This window comes from Falco rusticolus, chromosome 5, assembly GCF_015220075.1.
Source record: "Falco rusticolus isolate bFalRus1 chromosome 5, bFalRus1.pri, whole genome shotgun sequence".
Lineage (NCBI taxonomy): Eukaryota > Metazoa > Chordata > Aves > Falconiformes > Falconidae > Falco > Falco rusticolus.
Genome location: NC_051191.1, coordinates 6,493,843 through 6,508,426, shown reverse-complemented (window position 1 = coordinate 6,508,426; position 14,584 = coordinate 6,493,843). Strand labels below are relative to the sequence as shown.

The window sequence follows — 14,584 nt, the reverse complement described above, 5'->3', positions numbered from 1 at the left end:
TAATCAGAATTTTGCACATGAGCCACCACAGAATCAATTAATTTAGCTCTAATGGGCCAGACAGACTATAAAAAATGCTACATGTTACAGTTAAAAAGAAGCAAATTATTCAGTAATCCAAAATAGTGGTTGTTTCTGGTTTTACTATTTTATGTGATTAACTTCCTGAGATGTTTATAAAGTAAAGAAACCAGTTCCTTTCTCAGTAGTCAAACCATGAAAATATTGATTAATTGATGTTGTGAAACTAGTTAATGAAACTAGCTAATGCTGAGTGCTTTCTTTTCAAGCAGGTTAAATATTCTCGTGTGGACACTCACCCAAGACTTTGCATGAAGGTAAAGGGATTTCTTTGGAAAACATCTATTAACTCCCCTCTTTCTGTCAGCTCTAGAAACCGTAAGTTGCTAACATTCTTTAGGATCAGTATTTTTATCTCATAGCTTATTTCATAGCTCTGATGAATGGGAAGTAAGAATGAGGGAAATGTGAAAGATCAGATTAAAAGGAGGCTCTTTGGAAGTGCAGCAGCAATGATAGGACAGAGGTCAGGTTGTGCCCTCTTTGCTTAAGAAAAGCAGTGAAAATGTTTGAGGTCAATGCAAACTCTGAAGCATGCACTAAACGTATAAAGTTTTCTGTTTTAAATATTTGATAATAAAAATGATAATACATTACATTTACTAGAGTACCTTTTATTATTTTAGTTGAGAAAAAATTGCCACATAGTTAATATAGGCATGTGTTATCTTTTAGATTACTTTTAAGTCAATGGAACTACACATTTCTGTGAATTAAGCATGTGTATAAATACCTGAAGAATTGGGGAAACTAATTTAAATCAAGAGTTGGAAGATATCGTAGAGCCGGAAAGCTGTGCATTGACCTTCTGCAACTTTCTGGAATGCACTGATCATTTCTAGTTGAATCTGTAGCCATAGATTGAAATTGAAAATTCAGTTTTCCTAACAGATTTCTCTGCTTTCAGTTTACAACCAAGCAAGGCTCTTGGATTAAATGTCCGTTTGCTCATGGAGAGTTTCCAGGTACACATATTTTTTTTAATTACAAAATATTAAATTGTGAGAGCTATTTAAATCAGTCACTAGATATAAGCCTTCTCCAGTATGCAGGTGAGAAATTTTCACAACACTGTAGCTTGTAAATTACGGCAAAGAGATTTGACATCTTGTTACTTCTGTGTATCCCCAGTAGATCAAGTGTTTATCAGTATAAAAAGTAACTTGTGGGAATCAAAATAATTACTTGCATATCATTTGGTGGAAAATTTAACTAATTAGAAAGGCTTTTATTTTAGATACAACAATTTAGAATATAATATATTTCTCCTTGTACATCTAAAAATAAGTCTTTTCCCCTAATATCAGCTTGGAAAATGAGAACTGCTGCAGCTGCAGAACAGATAAAAGTTTTCTTCACATCCCAAACCAAGGCACAATTCTCAGTGCTTGTGTGTAACAGGACGCAGCTGGCCTCATGTGAATCTCTTGGGATGCACCATTCAATCTCTGTGGTTTGTATATATTATTTCTTAATCGTTGTAAAACTTTGAAACATATCTAACTGCATTCATTTGTTATGCCATTTATCTGCAGCTTGAAAGCATTAATAAACCCGTGCATATACATATTGGAACAATTACTGGAACATTTTAAAGCATGTAGTTCTAAATCTGATCTCACACTGAACTAAAAAATAAATAAAGAACCTGAAGTCAAATGAGTCACATCAAAGGGAGTGACTATTGCACAGAACCTTAATATTCTTTTAACATAATTTTTGTGGTGTAATATTTGTATTATGTATATAGTAAATTAAATACTGTTAGTATTGCATATATGGGTCACTGATACAGCTGACCTGGCAGATCTCACATCATGAAATGTAAGACTTGAGGCATAAATCCATGGTGATCTTGAACCACTCTAAATCTCACGGCTGCCAAAACAAATTCAACACACAAAATAGGTAAGTTTTTAGCCAAATTAGCTTTTTGAGCCAGCTGACTGTGACTAAACAAATGCTTCTTCCAGCAAAGCAAAGGGAGAGAGGAAAATGATTATGGGAGGGTGAGATTTCTGGTTCAGGCAGCAGCTCATCATGAAATGGGAGCTTCATTCTTCTTTTGCAACTTAGCCTATATCTCATACATTTTCACCACAGCTCTGTGGCTTGCCTTTGCCCTTCAACCCTGCCTACCAGTTACCTTGTTGGCCCGACCTGTGATCTACTGAGGGGTACATCTGGAAAGTGGGGTCAGAAGAGCTGAAGAGTGGCCATAGCATTATTTTTCAAATAGGAGAATATTAGCAGAATAGGTCCCAGGAGCTACTAGGAACACCATGCTGAAAGGCATCCTGATGGTTCAGCTGCCAGCTCCTCAGTAGTCTTTTGTCCACCCCTAAATCTATCATAGAATCATAGAACGGCTTGGGTTTGAAGAGACCTTAAAAATCATCTTGTTCCAACACCCTGCCATGGGCAGGGACACCTTCCACTAGACCAGGTTGCTCAAAGCCCCATCCAACCTGGCCTTGAACACTTCCAGGGATGCATCGACAACTTCTCTGAGCAACCTGTTCCAGTGTCTCACCACAGTCATAAGGACAAATTTCTTCCTTATATCGAATCTAGATCTGTCCTGTTTGAGCTTAAAGCCATTACCCCTTGTCATATCGCTACATGCCCTTGTCAGAAGTCCCTCTCCAGCTTTCTTGTAGGCCCCCTTTAGGTACTGGAAGGCTGCTATAAGGTCTTCCCAGAGCCTTCTCTTCTCCAGGCTGAACAACCTCAGCTCTCTGAGCCTGATCATCTTCATGGCCATCCCCTGGATTCAGTCGAACAGGTCCACGTCCTTCTTGTGTTGGGGGCCCCAGAGCTGAAGGCAGTACTCCAGGGAGGGTCTCATGACAGTGGAGTAGAGGGGGAGAATTGCCTCCCTCAGCCTGCTGGCCATGGTTCTTTTGAGGCAGCCCAGGCTATGGTTGGCTTTCTGGGCTGCCGGTGCACATTGCTGGGCCCTGTTGAGCTTCTCATCCACCAGCACCCCCAAGTCCTTCTCCTTAGGGCTGCTCTTAGTCCGTTCTCTGCCCAGCCTGTATTTGCGCTTGGGATTGCCCGACCCACACGCAGGACTTTGCAAAGTGAGCTCCTGCTGTCTGCTCAGCTGACCGGGTATATGAGATGTCATACAGCAGATTTTGAGAAAGTTGAGAAATATCCAGATGTGATTTCTACTTTTACTCTTGACTCTGCCCATTACTTCACTCTGCTGTAGGGGGACGTGCTTTAGAAGACAAAAGCATGTTATAGCTCCTACACCTGTCCTCTTTCTAGAATATATTCCAGCTGTGCTTCTTTCTTTGCCACTGTATGCAGGTATAAGCTGGAACTATGACTTTTTCAAGTACCTCTGATGCTTTCAGTGTACAGGGTGCACATACCAGCGGGTAGCTGAGAAGCAGGCAGCTATGAAGAAGGGCTTCTTAAACTCAAAGGGGTGGACACTGAAAGCTGAATTTTTTTTCTAATGAGTCAGTTTAGGTCTTTATTACATCTCTGGTGCTGAATTTAACAGAGCAGCTGTAAAAGCAGAGTTTCCCAAGTCATCTTTGCTGCTCAAGCTGAGGACGTCCTTAAGTGGAACACAATAACTGCAGGAGACCCCAGACCTGAGTAATCATGGGGAAAAGCTGGGAAAAACCAGCTATTCTAATCAACACAAATTACAGAGGGCACTGGTGGTGCTAGCAAGGGTCTGTCCTAATGGGGCAAGGTATCTGGGGAAATGTATAACTGACAAAGATGGAGATCTGTGTGGTAGAAGAGCTGTCAACACTATGTTCAGTGAACACTTACAGTGGCACTTCCCTTCAGCTGGCTTGTTTCACGTGAAACCTGTGGAGTTTAGACTTTCTGGTTTTAAAGCTTCCCTGTGTGAATTGCTAAGTGAGAAGGGTAACGGTGGAGCACCAATACATCACAGCTAGGTATTGAAGTGTATGTCTCCTGAAGGACTCATGCATTTAAAAACACTATTTTCTTCTCTCTGGTACAAAGCTGTTATGTCCTCTGCTACTGTGACAGAATGGGAGCCCGCGTGAATTACATACAGTTCCTGTCTCAACACCATGAGCAATATACGCAAAGTTTACATCAAGACAGCTCTGTGTTCCCAGAAAACAATGTTCATTCTCTACCTAGTATTCCTTGTTCAGTTGTTCTTGAAAAAGAACACATTCACCTAATTTGCCCCAAATTATTTTTGGAGTTTGCCACACTAAAGAAGGCGGTGTAGGATTCATAGCTATTGATGGAGTAACTAACATTGTTTTGAGGACAAACCATAAATGATTAAACATCAAGTGTCAGAACAGTCATACAGGACGATTTTACCCTAAGGCTGAACTTGTTCTCAGTGTACAATGTAATGGGAAATCCAGAACTATAAGGAAAGGGTTATTGCTTCAACTCATGTACACCAGGGAAAAGAAGTGAAGATGATCATTGACTAACACAGTGTAAGCAGCCGTGGCAGGGAGAGTGTCCTGCTTTATGATGCTTCGTAAAGCGCAGGAATATTAGCCCTCTTCCTGTGCTGCCCAGACTGTGCTTGGCAAAATTACACCAGCTGCTTATGGTCATTGAGGTCCAGGGATATCTCTGAAAATAAATAACCTTCTATAACAAATATATATTTTATTAATTTCCTGACACAGTACTACCTGTAACATTATTGGCAAACCAACCAGAGAACTGGAGAGACACGATACATTTTCATTGTTCCGGGGTCTGGAAAATAATAGTTTTCATTTTTTTCTTTTCATTAGGGAGATTCTGTATCAATCACTATGTCACGGGAAATGTGTGGGTCAACAATTTGCATTCAGGTATGTGTCTTGATTTTGCCACATACTCTGTACAAAATAAACAAATCATCAAAACCTCCCCCAAAACAACAACAACAACAAAAAAGCCCAGCAGGCATCTCTCTGCTTTCTTCCCCCAGCCAAATCTGATTATTCTGTGAACGGAGTTGGCAAAGAGCATTATTTATAGCTTGATGTGCCTCCACCACCTCTTGTTGATGTGACATTAATTAACAGAGAAGTTGCTCTCCATGATCTTGCTCCTTGTCAGTGGCAGATAAAGGGATATCATGAGGAAATTGCTTATCCTCTCTTTATATATTCCTTTGTAATAAAAAGTTCCACAGTATCAAAAGATCCAACTGAGTCATAGATGAATTTTTCAAAAATAGACATTAGCTGGAAAAGGTTAGGCTATAGCAAACAGCATAGTAAGTGCACAGTATGCTAGAATTAGCACACCTGAAAGCAGAGCTGAGCAAATAATTTCTGACATTTTTGCACACTATTTTTGTAGCTGAACTTTATTAAGACAATGTTAATAGAAAATGAGCGTGGGGCGGATAGGTTTATTCCTCTCTGGAGTTAATGTTTTCAGAGGACACTGGGAGAACAGAGACTGACAGCTGGAGCTGCAAGGCTCCAGCGGCTGCCCTGGAAGGCCCTTGTCATCTTCACTTTTGACTGCTGGGAGGAAAGGGGCAAGATGAAAGTGAGATTGGCAAGAGCCTCTGGGTAATGGGAGTTGTTCTTCGTTCCCTAGTGACAAATCAGATTTGGTGGTAAAATGGTTATTTTCCTGTGTAAATTATTTATTTTGTAAATAAAACATTATCTGTCAGAATAGAGTTCTCCACCCTCCAAAAAGAAATCAGATTAGCTTTATTATTTAGAAACCTAAAAGTGATTGCAACTCACTAAATATATACTAGACCAGCCATCTTCACATGCATTTATTTAAAAACAGATTAAAAAATGCAGTCACTTGAGTAAACTAATAAAACAATCTCATTTTGTCAACACAAGTGTTTAGTAACCGTTCTGCTGAAAGGGGGGGAATAAGCCTCAATTCTTTCTTTTAAAAGGGCTGGAGGACAGATGTAGATTACTCAGTTCCACTGCAGACCTGTGATATTCACTGTGGTAAGTATGAATGATAACAAAAGAATTAGGTCCTGCCTGTATGGAAGATGGCATCGCAGGTGTTTTCATTGGGAACCTGAGGTGGCATTCACCTGACTGAATGTAGATGTCTGCAAGCGAGCTAGATATGCTCAGCTTCCCTTATGGACAATGGACTCGCATACCTCAACTAGCTTTTAATTAGCTAGTGCAAGGGCAACTTGTGTGGCTGGCTGTTTTCTCTGCTTCCTGGGTGAATTTTCCATCCTGTGCCAAGTTCTGCATGGCACACCTCTGTTTACCTTGCTGTCAGTACATGAGGTAACTAGTTCAAAACAGTCCTTGGCGAGTAGGCACGCAGTGCTGTCATTTGTACTGATTGCAGCACAGCCCTGCTGTTATCTGCAAATGGGACAGTAGTGCTTCCCTCCGCTGCAGAAGTACAGTGAGGATTTTATTATTTGAGATACGCTCAGATACGCTCACGGAGTCAGAATATTCTGAAAACTCCCAAGGCCTGAAAGTAAGGCGTTGTAGAAGTTGGTGAGTTCAGAGTGGACTAAGGCTGTGAAGTTCGCGGTGAAGGGCGCAGGAGTGGATTGACTAGCTTAGAACTAAAAAGTCTAAAATTGAGAAGGCTCAGTCTGAGCATTTCCAAAAACACCTCCCCAGACCTGCCCAAAAAAGCAACCTCCCCTCCCAGTTCACTGTACACATAGTGATTCCTATGACAGATTTTCTCTGTTTAAAAATACCTGTCAGTTAACTATAGCTTCAGGTTTGGAAGCACGATACTAAAAAGGAGGGGGCTTGAATCTGTGATATAAATGTAGTTCTCTGTGGAAGCACTTGCATAACGTTAGTTCAGGTTTCTTCTCCACTTAAAAACTCATAACAAGCCCACTCAAGATGAGTAAATTAAATTATCAGAGTGTTGTGATTCATGTAGTCTGGATGCATTTTTCTTATTCATATTTTCCTTTTAACAAATATGAAGGGTATGATGAAAGCATGTAAAATAATGGAAGGCCTCAGAGATGGCAGTCTGGGAATTCCCCTCTACCTTGCAGTAGGAGAGAATGGGTCTGTGTATTAAATGAAAATAGTGGAACACTGAAAACTGACTAAAGAACTTTTTGAGCACAGTATTTGATTTAAATGTGAAACGTCACAATTTTTTTGTTCTAATTAGGAATTTGTGGAGATTCAGAAAAAAATATGAGAAACTGTGCATATCAAGAATATCAGGACTGTAATACATGATCACTATGTTTGTTGTGAAGTGGATATTAACCTCATGCCTCATGGATTCTGCCATACTTTATATATGATGGAATAATGTGATCCACATTAGTGGGTGGATAATTCCATCTCTGTCAGCTGACTAGGAGGGTGTTCCCAAAACCTCCCTCTAAAGCTTATGGTACAAGTCAGTGTCAGAGATGGGACACTGAACTGGGTGGGTACGACTCATTGCTATAATTCTGTATTCTTAATGACTTCTCAGGAGCCTTCAACTGCTTGTCATATGTAAGATTTTTAATGCAACAGTAATAGCATTGCTACTAAAGGACTTTTGTATTCTTAAATGCTTATTTTCTCTGACAAAGATATTTTCTCCAGCACTAGATTTTTAAAATAGGGAGAAAATGAAAATTTCTTAAAGATGATGTCACTGAGGGTGATAATTCTTTCACTGGGGTGCTGTTGTGTTTGAACCTGAGATGTTCAGGAAAACAATCCACATGAATGCGAAGGGAACATTAAACCTAAGATATGACCATAATTTGCCACAATTTGGATTAAACAAAATGTCAAAGTAAATGAGAAATAATCTCATAATGGCATAATGAAAATAGTGAAAATATTTACTGCATACATCTTTGTAAAACAGATTTACGTTAAGTATCAGTGTTAAAGATACCAAGCAGTGTCAGCGTGTCCAAAAGAGTCATGACGTTATTCTTAAATCTTAAAACCAAGATTCCAGCGATGACAGTATCTATTTAAAAAAATGAGTGTAGCTAACCATCATGAAGGCTACTCTCTTTCCAGCTGCAAGAAGAGTTCTCTGCCATGTAGGATGCATTATACTGCAGTGCATTGCATTTTTCTATCAGTAGTTGTGCTTTGGCATTAGAGTAGCTTAGCTTATTTGCTCTACAGAGGATGGAAATGGGATTTTTTTTTTTTCATTTAATAGCATTGACTTAGAAGCAAAATTTTGTGGTTTTTTAAAAATTTTATTTCTTTTTTGGCCACTTTTCTGGATTCTGTTTAATGTAACCAAACATTTTGAGACATTATTCCACCAGTTAAAAAAGAAACGTATTTATTCTGAATGAAACAGTAACTCACATCACTTAATGTGAGAATAAAAATGTGAATCATAATGAAAACAAATTGGTAACCTACATTTGAACTTGTTTCTTCAGGTTTCCATGGTCAGATGTACGGTGATGGAAATGCAGCAAAGGCCATGACAAACAGGTATCCATCCAATGTGTAGTTGTTTTAAACTATCAACTTTTAAACTGTTTTAAACTGGGTTTAAAATCAAGTTTTAAACTGTTCTCAAGTATCTTTGAGAGTTGATAGAGTTGCTAATCATGAAAACATATCATTGGCCTCCCTAAGGAACAGAAGCAATATCTGAGTGAATTTTGCACTAGCCAGCAGGAACATCAGGTTCCTATCTCTCCCCTTGCTTTGTCCCCCCTGAAGACATCTCTTGCTCCTGTGCTTTCTCTCCTCTTGCAACAGAGACAATTTGCAGAGTACTAAGATAACCTTCAAGAGCCCTGGAACAATCTCGGATCTGCTGAGCATGACATTCACATTATTAGCACCTGTCACCTGCTTTCTCCCTACATTTGCAAGCAGATCAGTTCCCTCTGTGCTCTCACTCATTAGACATGTCTGCTCATCTGTTGCAGTGCTTCTTTTCATTCCCACAGCCCTTTGCAATACACATCTTCCTAAGCTGTAAACAAATAAATAATGAATGCTGCCCATGGATGTATGATTTGGTAGACCCTGAAATCTTAAAAATGCTCTTCCTTTAAGGATACTCTTACAGAGGCAACATAGAATAGTGAAAGCAGCCTAGAACTCCAGAGGGAGTAGAGATGCTCTGAAAAGCTCTTTTTCAAAGACAGGAAAAAGATGCAGCTCATATAACTGAGAAGGGGCTACCATCTTTGAGGTAGTCTTTGGCTTTTCCCTTGCCAGAAGATACCATTCAGAATAGAGTACCTTAGTTTTGTTCATTTGTTCATGTGAGTGCTGTTTGCACTGTGACAGTCAAGCCCACAAGCTGTAGGCAAATGGTTAGATTTATTTAACTCCAGCGATGTATGAATGCAGTGAACTCTCTTATACTTCAGAGAAAAAAAGCAAATCTTCTTTCCTCTTCTTTTTTTTTTTCCCCCTAGAGTGAAGATTGTGCATTCCTTGCACTGAATTTAACAACACATTTTCAAGGTCGTTAGTATCTTCTCAACACTCAGTTGTATTTTGGTGTAACTTGCGAGTCTTGTCTAACCGGTCATCTTTCATGGTAGCAGTTTCTGCTAATTACTGTGAGATTATTCTCATGAGTGAAAAACTGAGAAAATTAAGCCTATTCTAACATGACCAAAAGAAGCTGGATTATAATTCCTCATTTCCCAGTATTTTAAAAAAATGTCTTAGATGACTTAAAAAATCACGTTCATGTTTTCCTTCTAAATTAATATTTTATATACAATAAGCTATAAATGAGTATTTTCCTAGTACCCTGTGTACCTACAGAACAAGTATTTCAGATTTTCTTCTTTGTAACATTTGTTTTTAAACCATAACAAAATGCTTTTGAGAAATGAAGAATGGAAGAAGTTTTCTCAGCTTTGTTACATTATTCCTTGTAATTTCCTTTGTTTCATTGTGATGATCTCACCGTGCGAGACCATATTCCTTTAAATATATCTAACAACTAATTTCTGTATTTGCATTTGTATTTGACTTGGAGATAACTTTCCTCTTCATATGAGGAGGTGCACATCTTTGGTCTGATAGCTATTTAAAACTGTGATGTTAAAATCCAGCCTAGAAGGAAACCGTTCAGTGGGAAGAACTGAAGTATTTTTCTTTCCCCATTATATCAGTATTTATACTCAATTGTTGGGAATAGTATTACACACTGTACTGATTATCAAACATTTGGCCTTTATTTCACTGAATACCCCTGTCAAACATCCTTATTTCCTGTTGTGTAACAAGGAAATAAGGTCAACTAAAAGATGATTAATAACAAATCCTGAAACCATGTGGAATTGCTCATGTGGGATTTGGAATATGGGTGGGGAGCGAGGGTCTGGAACAAGAAGCTGATCAATAAAAAAAATATTTTCCATCCATTTCAATGTGTTTTTTTGTTTCCAGACTTTCAAAGAGTAATTTACAGGAGACAAATCTGGTGTAAGAGACGTATCTGCTGTGTTAAAACACAAGGTTTTGTGAGGTGCCCTGGAGAGGACAAATTCTGCTTGGCTCTGTTGATATCAAAGCTTCATTGTGTAGACTGCACATCTATTAGAGATATTCTTATTCTGAGCAGGGCTACAGCTCCAAAAGCAAAGGCAGCAAGGCAGCTTTCCTAAAGCATTTAGTTACTTGCTTTGGCTGTGAAATAGCAGCACTGATCTACTCAGACATCTGCTTTTCCATTAATACCCTCCAGACTGCAGCCAGAAACAAGACGTTCAGCCCTTCAATGGAGAGAGCATCATAACATCACTCCTTTCCTCTAGTGGAAAAGGCTTTTCTGCGGGAAAGGTCGATTTGTACAGTGTGCTTTTCATTGCAGCGAAGTCTTAAGATCAACTTTTTGAATATGTCCTCAGACTGAAAATGAATTAAAATTATACAGGTGTGGCAGGATCTGAAAACCTAATAGCTAAGACAAACCACCACCTCCAATGACAAGCTCTCATGAGGTTCTGAAGCAACAGTAGCTGTGCTGAAGCCGGGTGCTTTCAATGATAAGATCCTGTTTCAGCTGCACAGACAGTAAATTTCTTGCAGTATATCTTCTCTTATCAGCTGCAGTGACAGAAATACCAAAGAGAATGTGACCAGCCATGGTCCCGATCACTTTGGTGTTGTTTTACACGAAAGCTGGAATGGTGAATATAGCTGATGTCTCTTAAATTAACTGTGTGAAAGTAAAGTGTTCATTCAAAGGTGGTAGTCTAGGTTCCCATGACGGCCACTGCAGAGAGACAGGTGCTTCCCAAGCATATTTCATTCTGCTTGGATACTTGTTTTAGAGGGAGTCTAGACAAGTTAGCCTAAATGCTTGCCATTAAGACATCCCTGCTTATGGCAATGTTTGCAAATAATCCCTAATAGTATTTCCATGCTTCGGCTCAGGTCTGTCTTTCTGCATTTATCTAGTGAGAAAATTGCTGGTAGCTTTTCTGATTGACTCCTAAGCTGATCTTTAAAGAGTCCCGTTTCTAATACACTACTTCAGGTAAACATTGTCTCTTCTGAATACAAAATTCCTGCTTCAACTGAGACAAGCTCTTCCTGTTCTCTCAAACAGTAACCGGACCACCCTATACATGTAGTGCACTGGAAGGAGTTCCACTCAAGCGGTGCCTTTTCTAGAGAAGTTAGTCCTGCATTACTAAGCTACCAGACACTACTGTCCTTGTGACATTATAGCTGCAAAAATAAAGTGGTTTTTGGCTTTTTCACAAGGCATTTTGAACATTGGTAGGTCAATCCTGAAAGAAGAAAGTACGAGAATCTTTCCCAACTCTAAAAGTACTCATTTCACTCTGCTGACCCCTGAAATGTTTTCTTTTTCTCACCCAAACTATGCAACGATGTTGCAATATTAACCAGTGCATAAGTAAATGTGCTGTAATAACCGCCAAATGCAAACATCCCCTATGTGATTGTCTGTAGACTTGGCTAATTGTGTAGAGCCTCCATTCTTTTGTTAAAGGAAATTCCTTTAACTGACTGGGCTCAGTCCAGTCACCCTGTTTGGAGACAACCTGCAGTTATTTGATTTTCATTTCATAAGTACATTCTTACTATTATCACAGAGCATCATTGTCCCAGTTCTTCTAAGCTATTAGCATATATCGGAAAATCACTGAGGTATAGCAAAAGCACTAATAGATGCTTTGTAGTAGTTTCTTCAAAAGGCATTGTGTCTAGTGCATTGCACAAACCTGAAATTAATATTTAAAGTTACCACATAAATTAAAGCAGTTTTCCTCCACTCGTTTAACGACGTATTTTCACTTGCCACACCCACACTGGGTCTGGTGTGGGAAACCAGACTGATGCTGCTGAGTATTTTGGGTGCCTTTATCTGCACTAGTGGATACATTGTCTTGGTAGCAAGTTATAGTTGGGTGGCATGCTTGAATTGTCACATCCTAATGGGTAGCTGTGTATTCACCAAGCCGTAATAACCGCCACAGCATATCTAGCCCAGTGCTCTGCAGGCTGTGTTCCTGACCTGTCTTTTTTCTGGACTTCTGGTAAAACTACTTCAGAGAGATAAATGGGGAGAGAAATAATGTCTACTTTTGTAAGGTTACTTTATTACTGATTTCACTCCCTGAACTAATGAAGTCAGGCATATGTGAGCCAGCAGAAGGGAAGCAGTCCCGCTCCAGGGAAGTAAAAACAGTGCTGCTCTTATTAGTTCTTTAGATAGCAGATCGCCTGGACTGTAATGTAACACTGCAACCTGGCCACATAACCTGTGCTTAGCAAACAGAAGAAAATGTATTTTCTTCAATTTACTGTGAAAATTTGCAAGGAGCAAGTTCCTCTTGCTTACATCCTGTAACAGCTGCCTTAAAAAATGGTGACTTTATCTTATATTTCATACCCCCTGTAAGCTTTTTACTGTACACAGAAATACCTTTCCTGAATTAAGAGAACAATTTCTCTCTTAGCCAGAAAGCAGATCTTTCAGAGCTTTGCTCTTGTAGCTTATATGCATTCCAAAGATGGGTTTTGCTTGGCCAGTAGTTCACAGGCAAGATTCTCTGACGGGATGTTTCTAAAAGAAGAAAGGATGAAAGGCGGAGAAGGCCCAGAGATAGGATGACTAGATAAAAGATGGGGAGAATGTACTTTGAGCCATCTATGGGCACAGGTAGGGAGCACTCAGTAGGAAACGCTGTATATGAGGCCTGCAGAGGGAACCCCATAAAGGGTGAGGGATGAAGTGGATATGCAGAAATGGAGGCAAGGATGATTGGAGGTGGGGCAGGGGAGATGGACTGGAGCGGGCAAGGAGTGTGAGGCAGGAGAGGGAAGAGGAAGGCAAAGCCAGCCAGCTCAGGTGAGATCCACATTGCTGGCTCAGATCCACTCCTCACACAGAACCTTCAGGTAAAATGGGAATGTGGGTGGAAACTAACCAGGCACGTACTGCTCTGCAGCATACACTTGCTTTACCGAGTTGCTTCTCACCTTCATCCCTGTCCGATCTATCTTGTCCCCTTTTTCGTGGAGCGTAATGTCATGGTCAGTGGGAGGCAACCAAACACAGAACCTCCTTGTATGACAGGGAGTCCTCTTCAGTGTGCCTATGGGCTTCTTACCTGTAGAGCTTCACGGTTTGTTGAGTCCTTAGCAAGCCATTTTATGCCTCAGCTTCTAAGTGCAGAGCATGAGTTAGGAGTGTGGAAACAGCCTGTCATTTTTTTCTTTTTTCTTCTATTTCAATGATAACAGTCCTAACAGTGGGGAGAGAAAACAAAGATGTGATTTAAATGAGTGGAGAAATGACAAGTTATACAACAACCACATATCTTTGATAGTCCTTTCATTACCATTTTCCCCCTTAAAAGTACTGGAACTTGACAGCTGTTTCTTTAATTTTTTGCCTGACTCTCAGTTTCCATTTTTTTTTAGAAGTAGAACTTTCACTTTATTTAGTTAATATTACAATGAATCTCTTCTTGACTTGTAGTGTTGGACTTCCATGGCAGTCATTGCTTCCTCTCTGGTGGCTCTTTCTCTTCTGTTCTCTATTCACATTCTTCATGAAACCCAGAATATCTTCCTATACTTGTAGTTTCTACTCATTTATATTTTTATTTGCAAGACCTTGGCCAGCTAAGTGACTTCAGACTGGGCTTTTGCCAGCTCACCCTTGAAGACACGGTTCTCTGTACATCTGCAGATACATAATAACCCTTAAATGTTCTGCTTGTTCCGTTGACGTGTTCTTTCTTATCTGTTCCCTACCCAGGTTACACTGATGAACTTACAACCATGGGTGTCTGAATATATCAGAATATTTCTAGACCATCTAAAAATGGTCTAGACCAAGCTTTTTCCATCTGTGCTCTAAGATAGCTGTGTATCAGGGTCCTGGAAGTCACTTAACTGTATTTGTGTGGGAATGTGCCTAAACTAGTAAGATTTATTGAAAAGCAGGACAGATCATTTTGACCACAACACCAATGTGGTTTCTGATTGAGGCTAACTTGCTCTGACCAAGTCAGAGCACAGACAGCAATCTGGTATCTGTCCTCACCTTGCTATATAAA

At 39.7% G+C, this 14,584-nt stretch overlaps 1 protein-coding gene across 1 annotated transcript in view; it reads left to right on the top strand.

Moving 5' to 3' along the window:
- IL17REL (interleukin 17 receptor E like) overlaps positions 1-10,360 on the top strand; it is a 49,110-nt gene extending 38,750 nt beyond the window's left edge. Inside the window, exons 11-17 of the mRNA XM_037390565.1 lie at positions 291-338; positions 989-1,046; positions 1,389-1,534; positions 4,851-4,910; positions 5,975-6,032; positions 8,447-8,501; positions 9,446-10,360. Coding sequence (XP_037246462.1) covers positions 291-338; positions 989-1,046; positions 1,389-1,534; positions 4,851-4,910; positions 5,975-6,032; positions 8,447-8,501; positions 9,446-9,473 — 453 coding nt within the window. The 3' untranslated portion in view covers positions 9,474-10,360. The remainder of the gene's footprint in view (positions 1-290; positions 339-988; positions 1,047-1,388; positions 1,535-4,850; positions 4,911-5,974; positions 6,033-8,446; positions 8,502-9,445) is intronic.
- Positions 10,361-14,584: the final 4,224 nt, after the last annotated feature.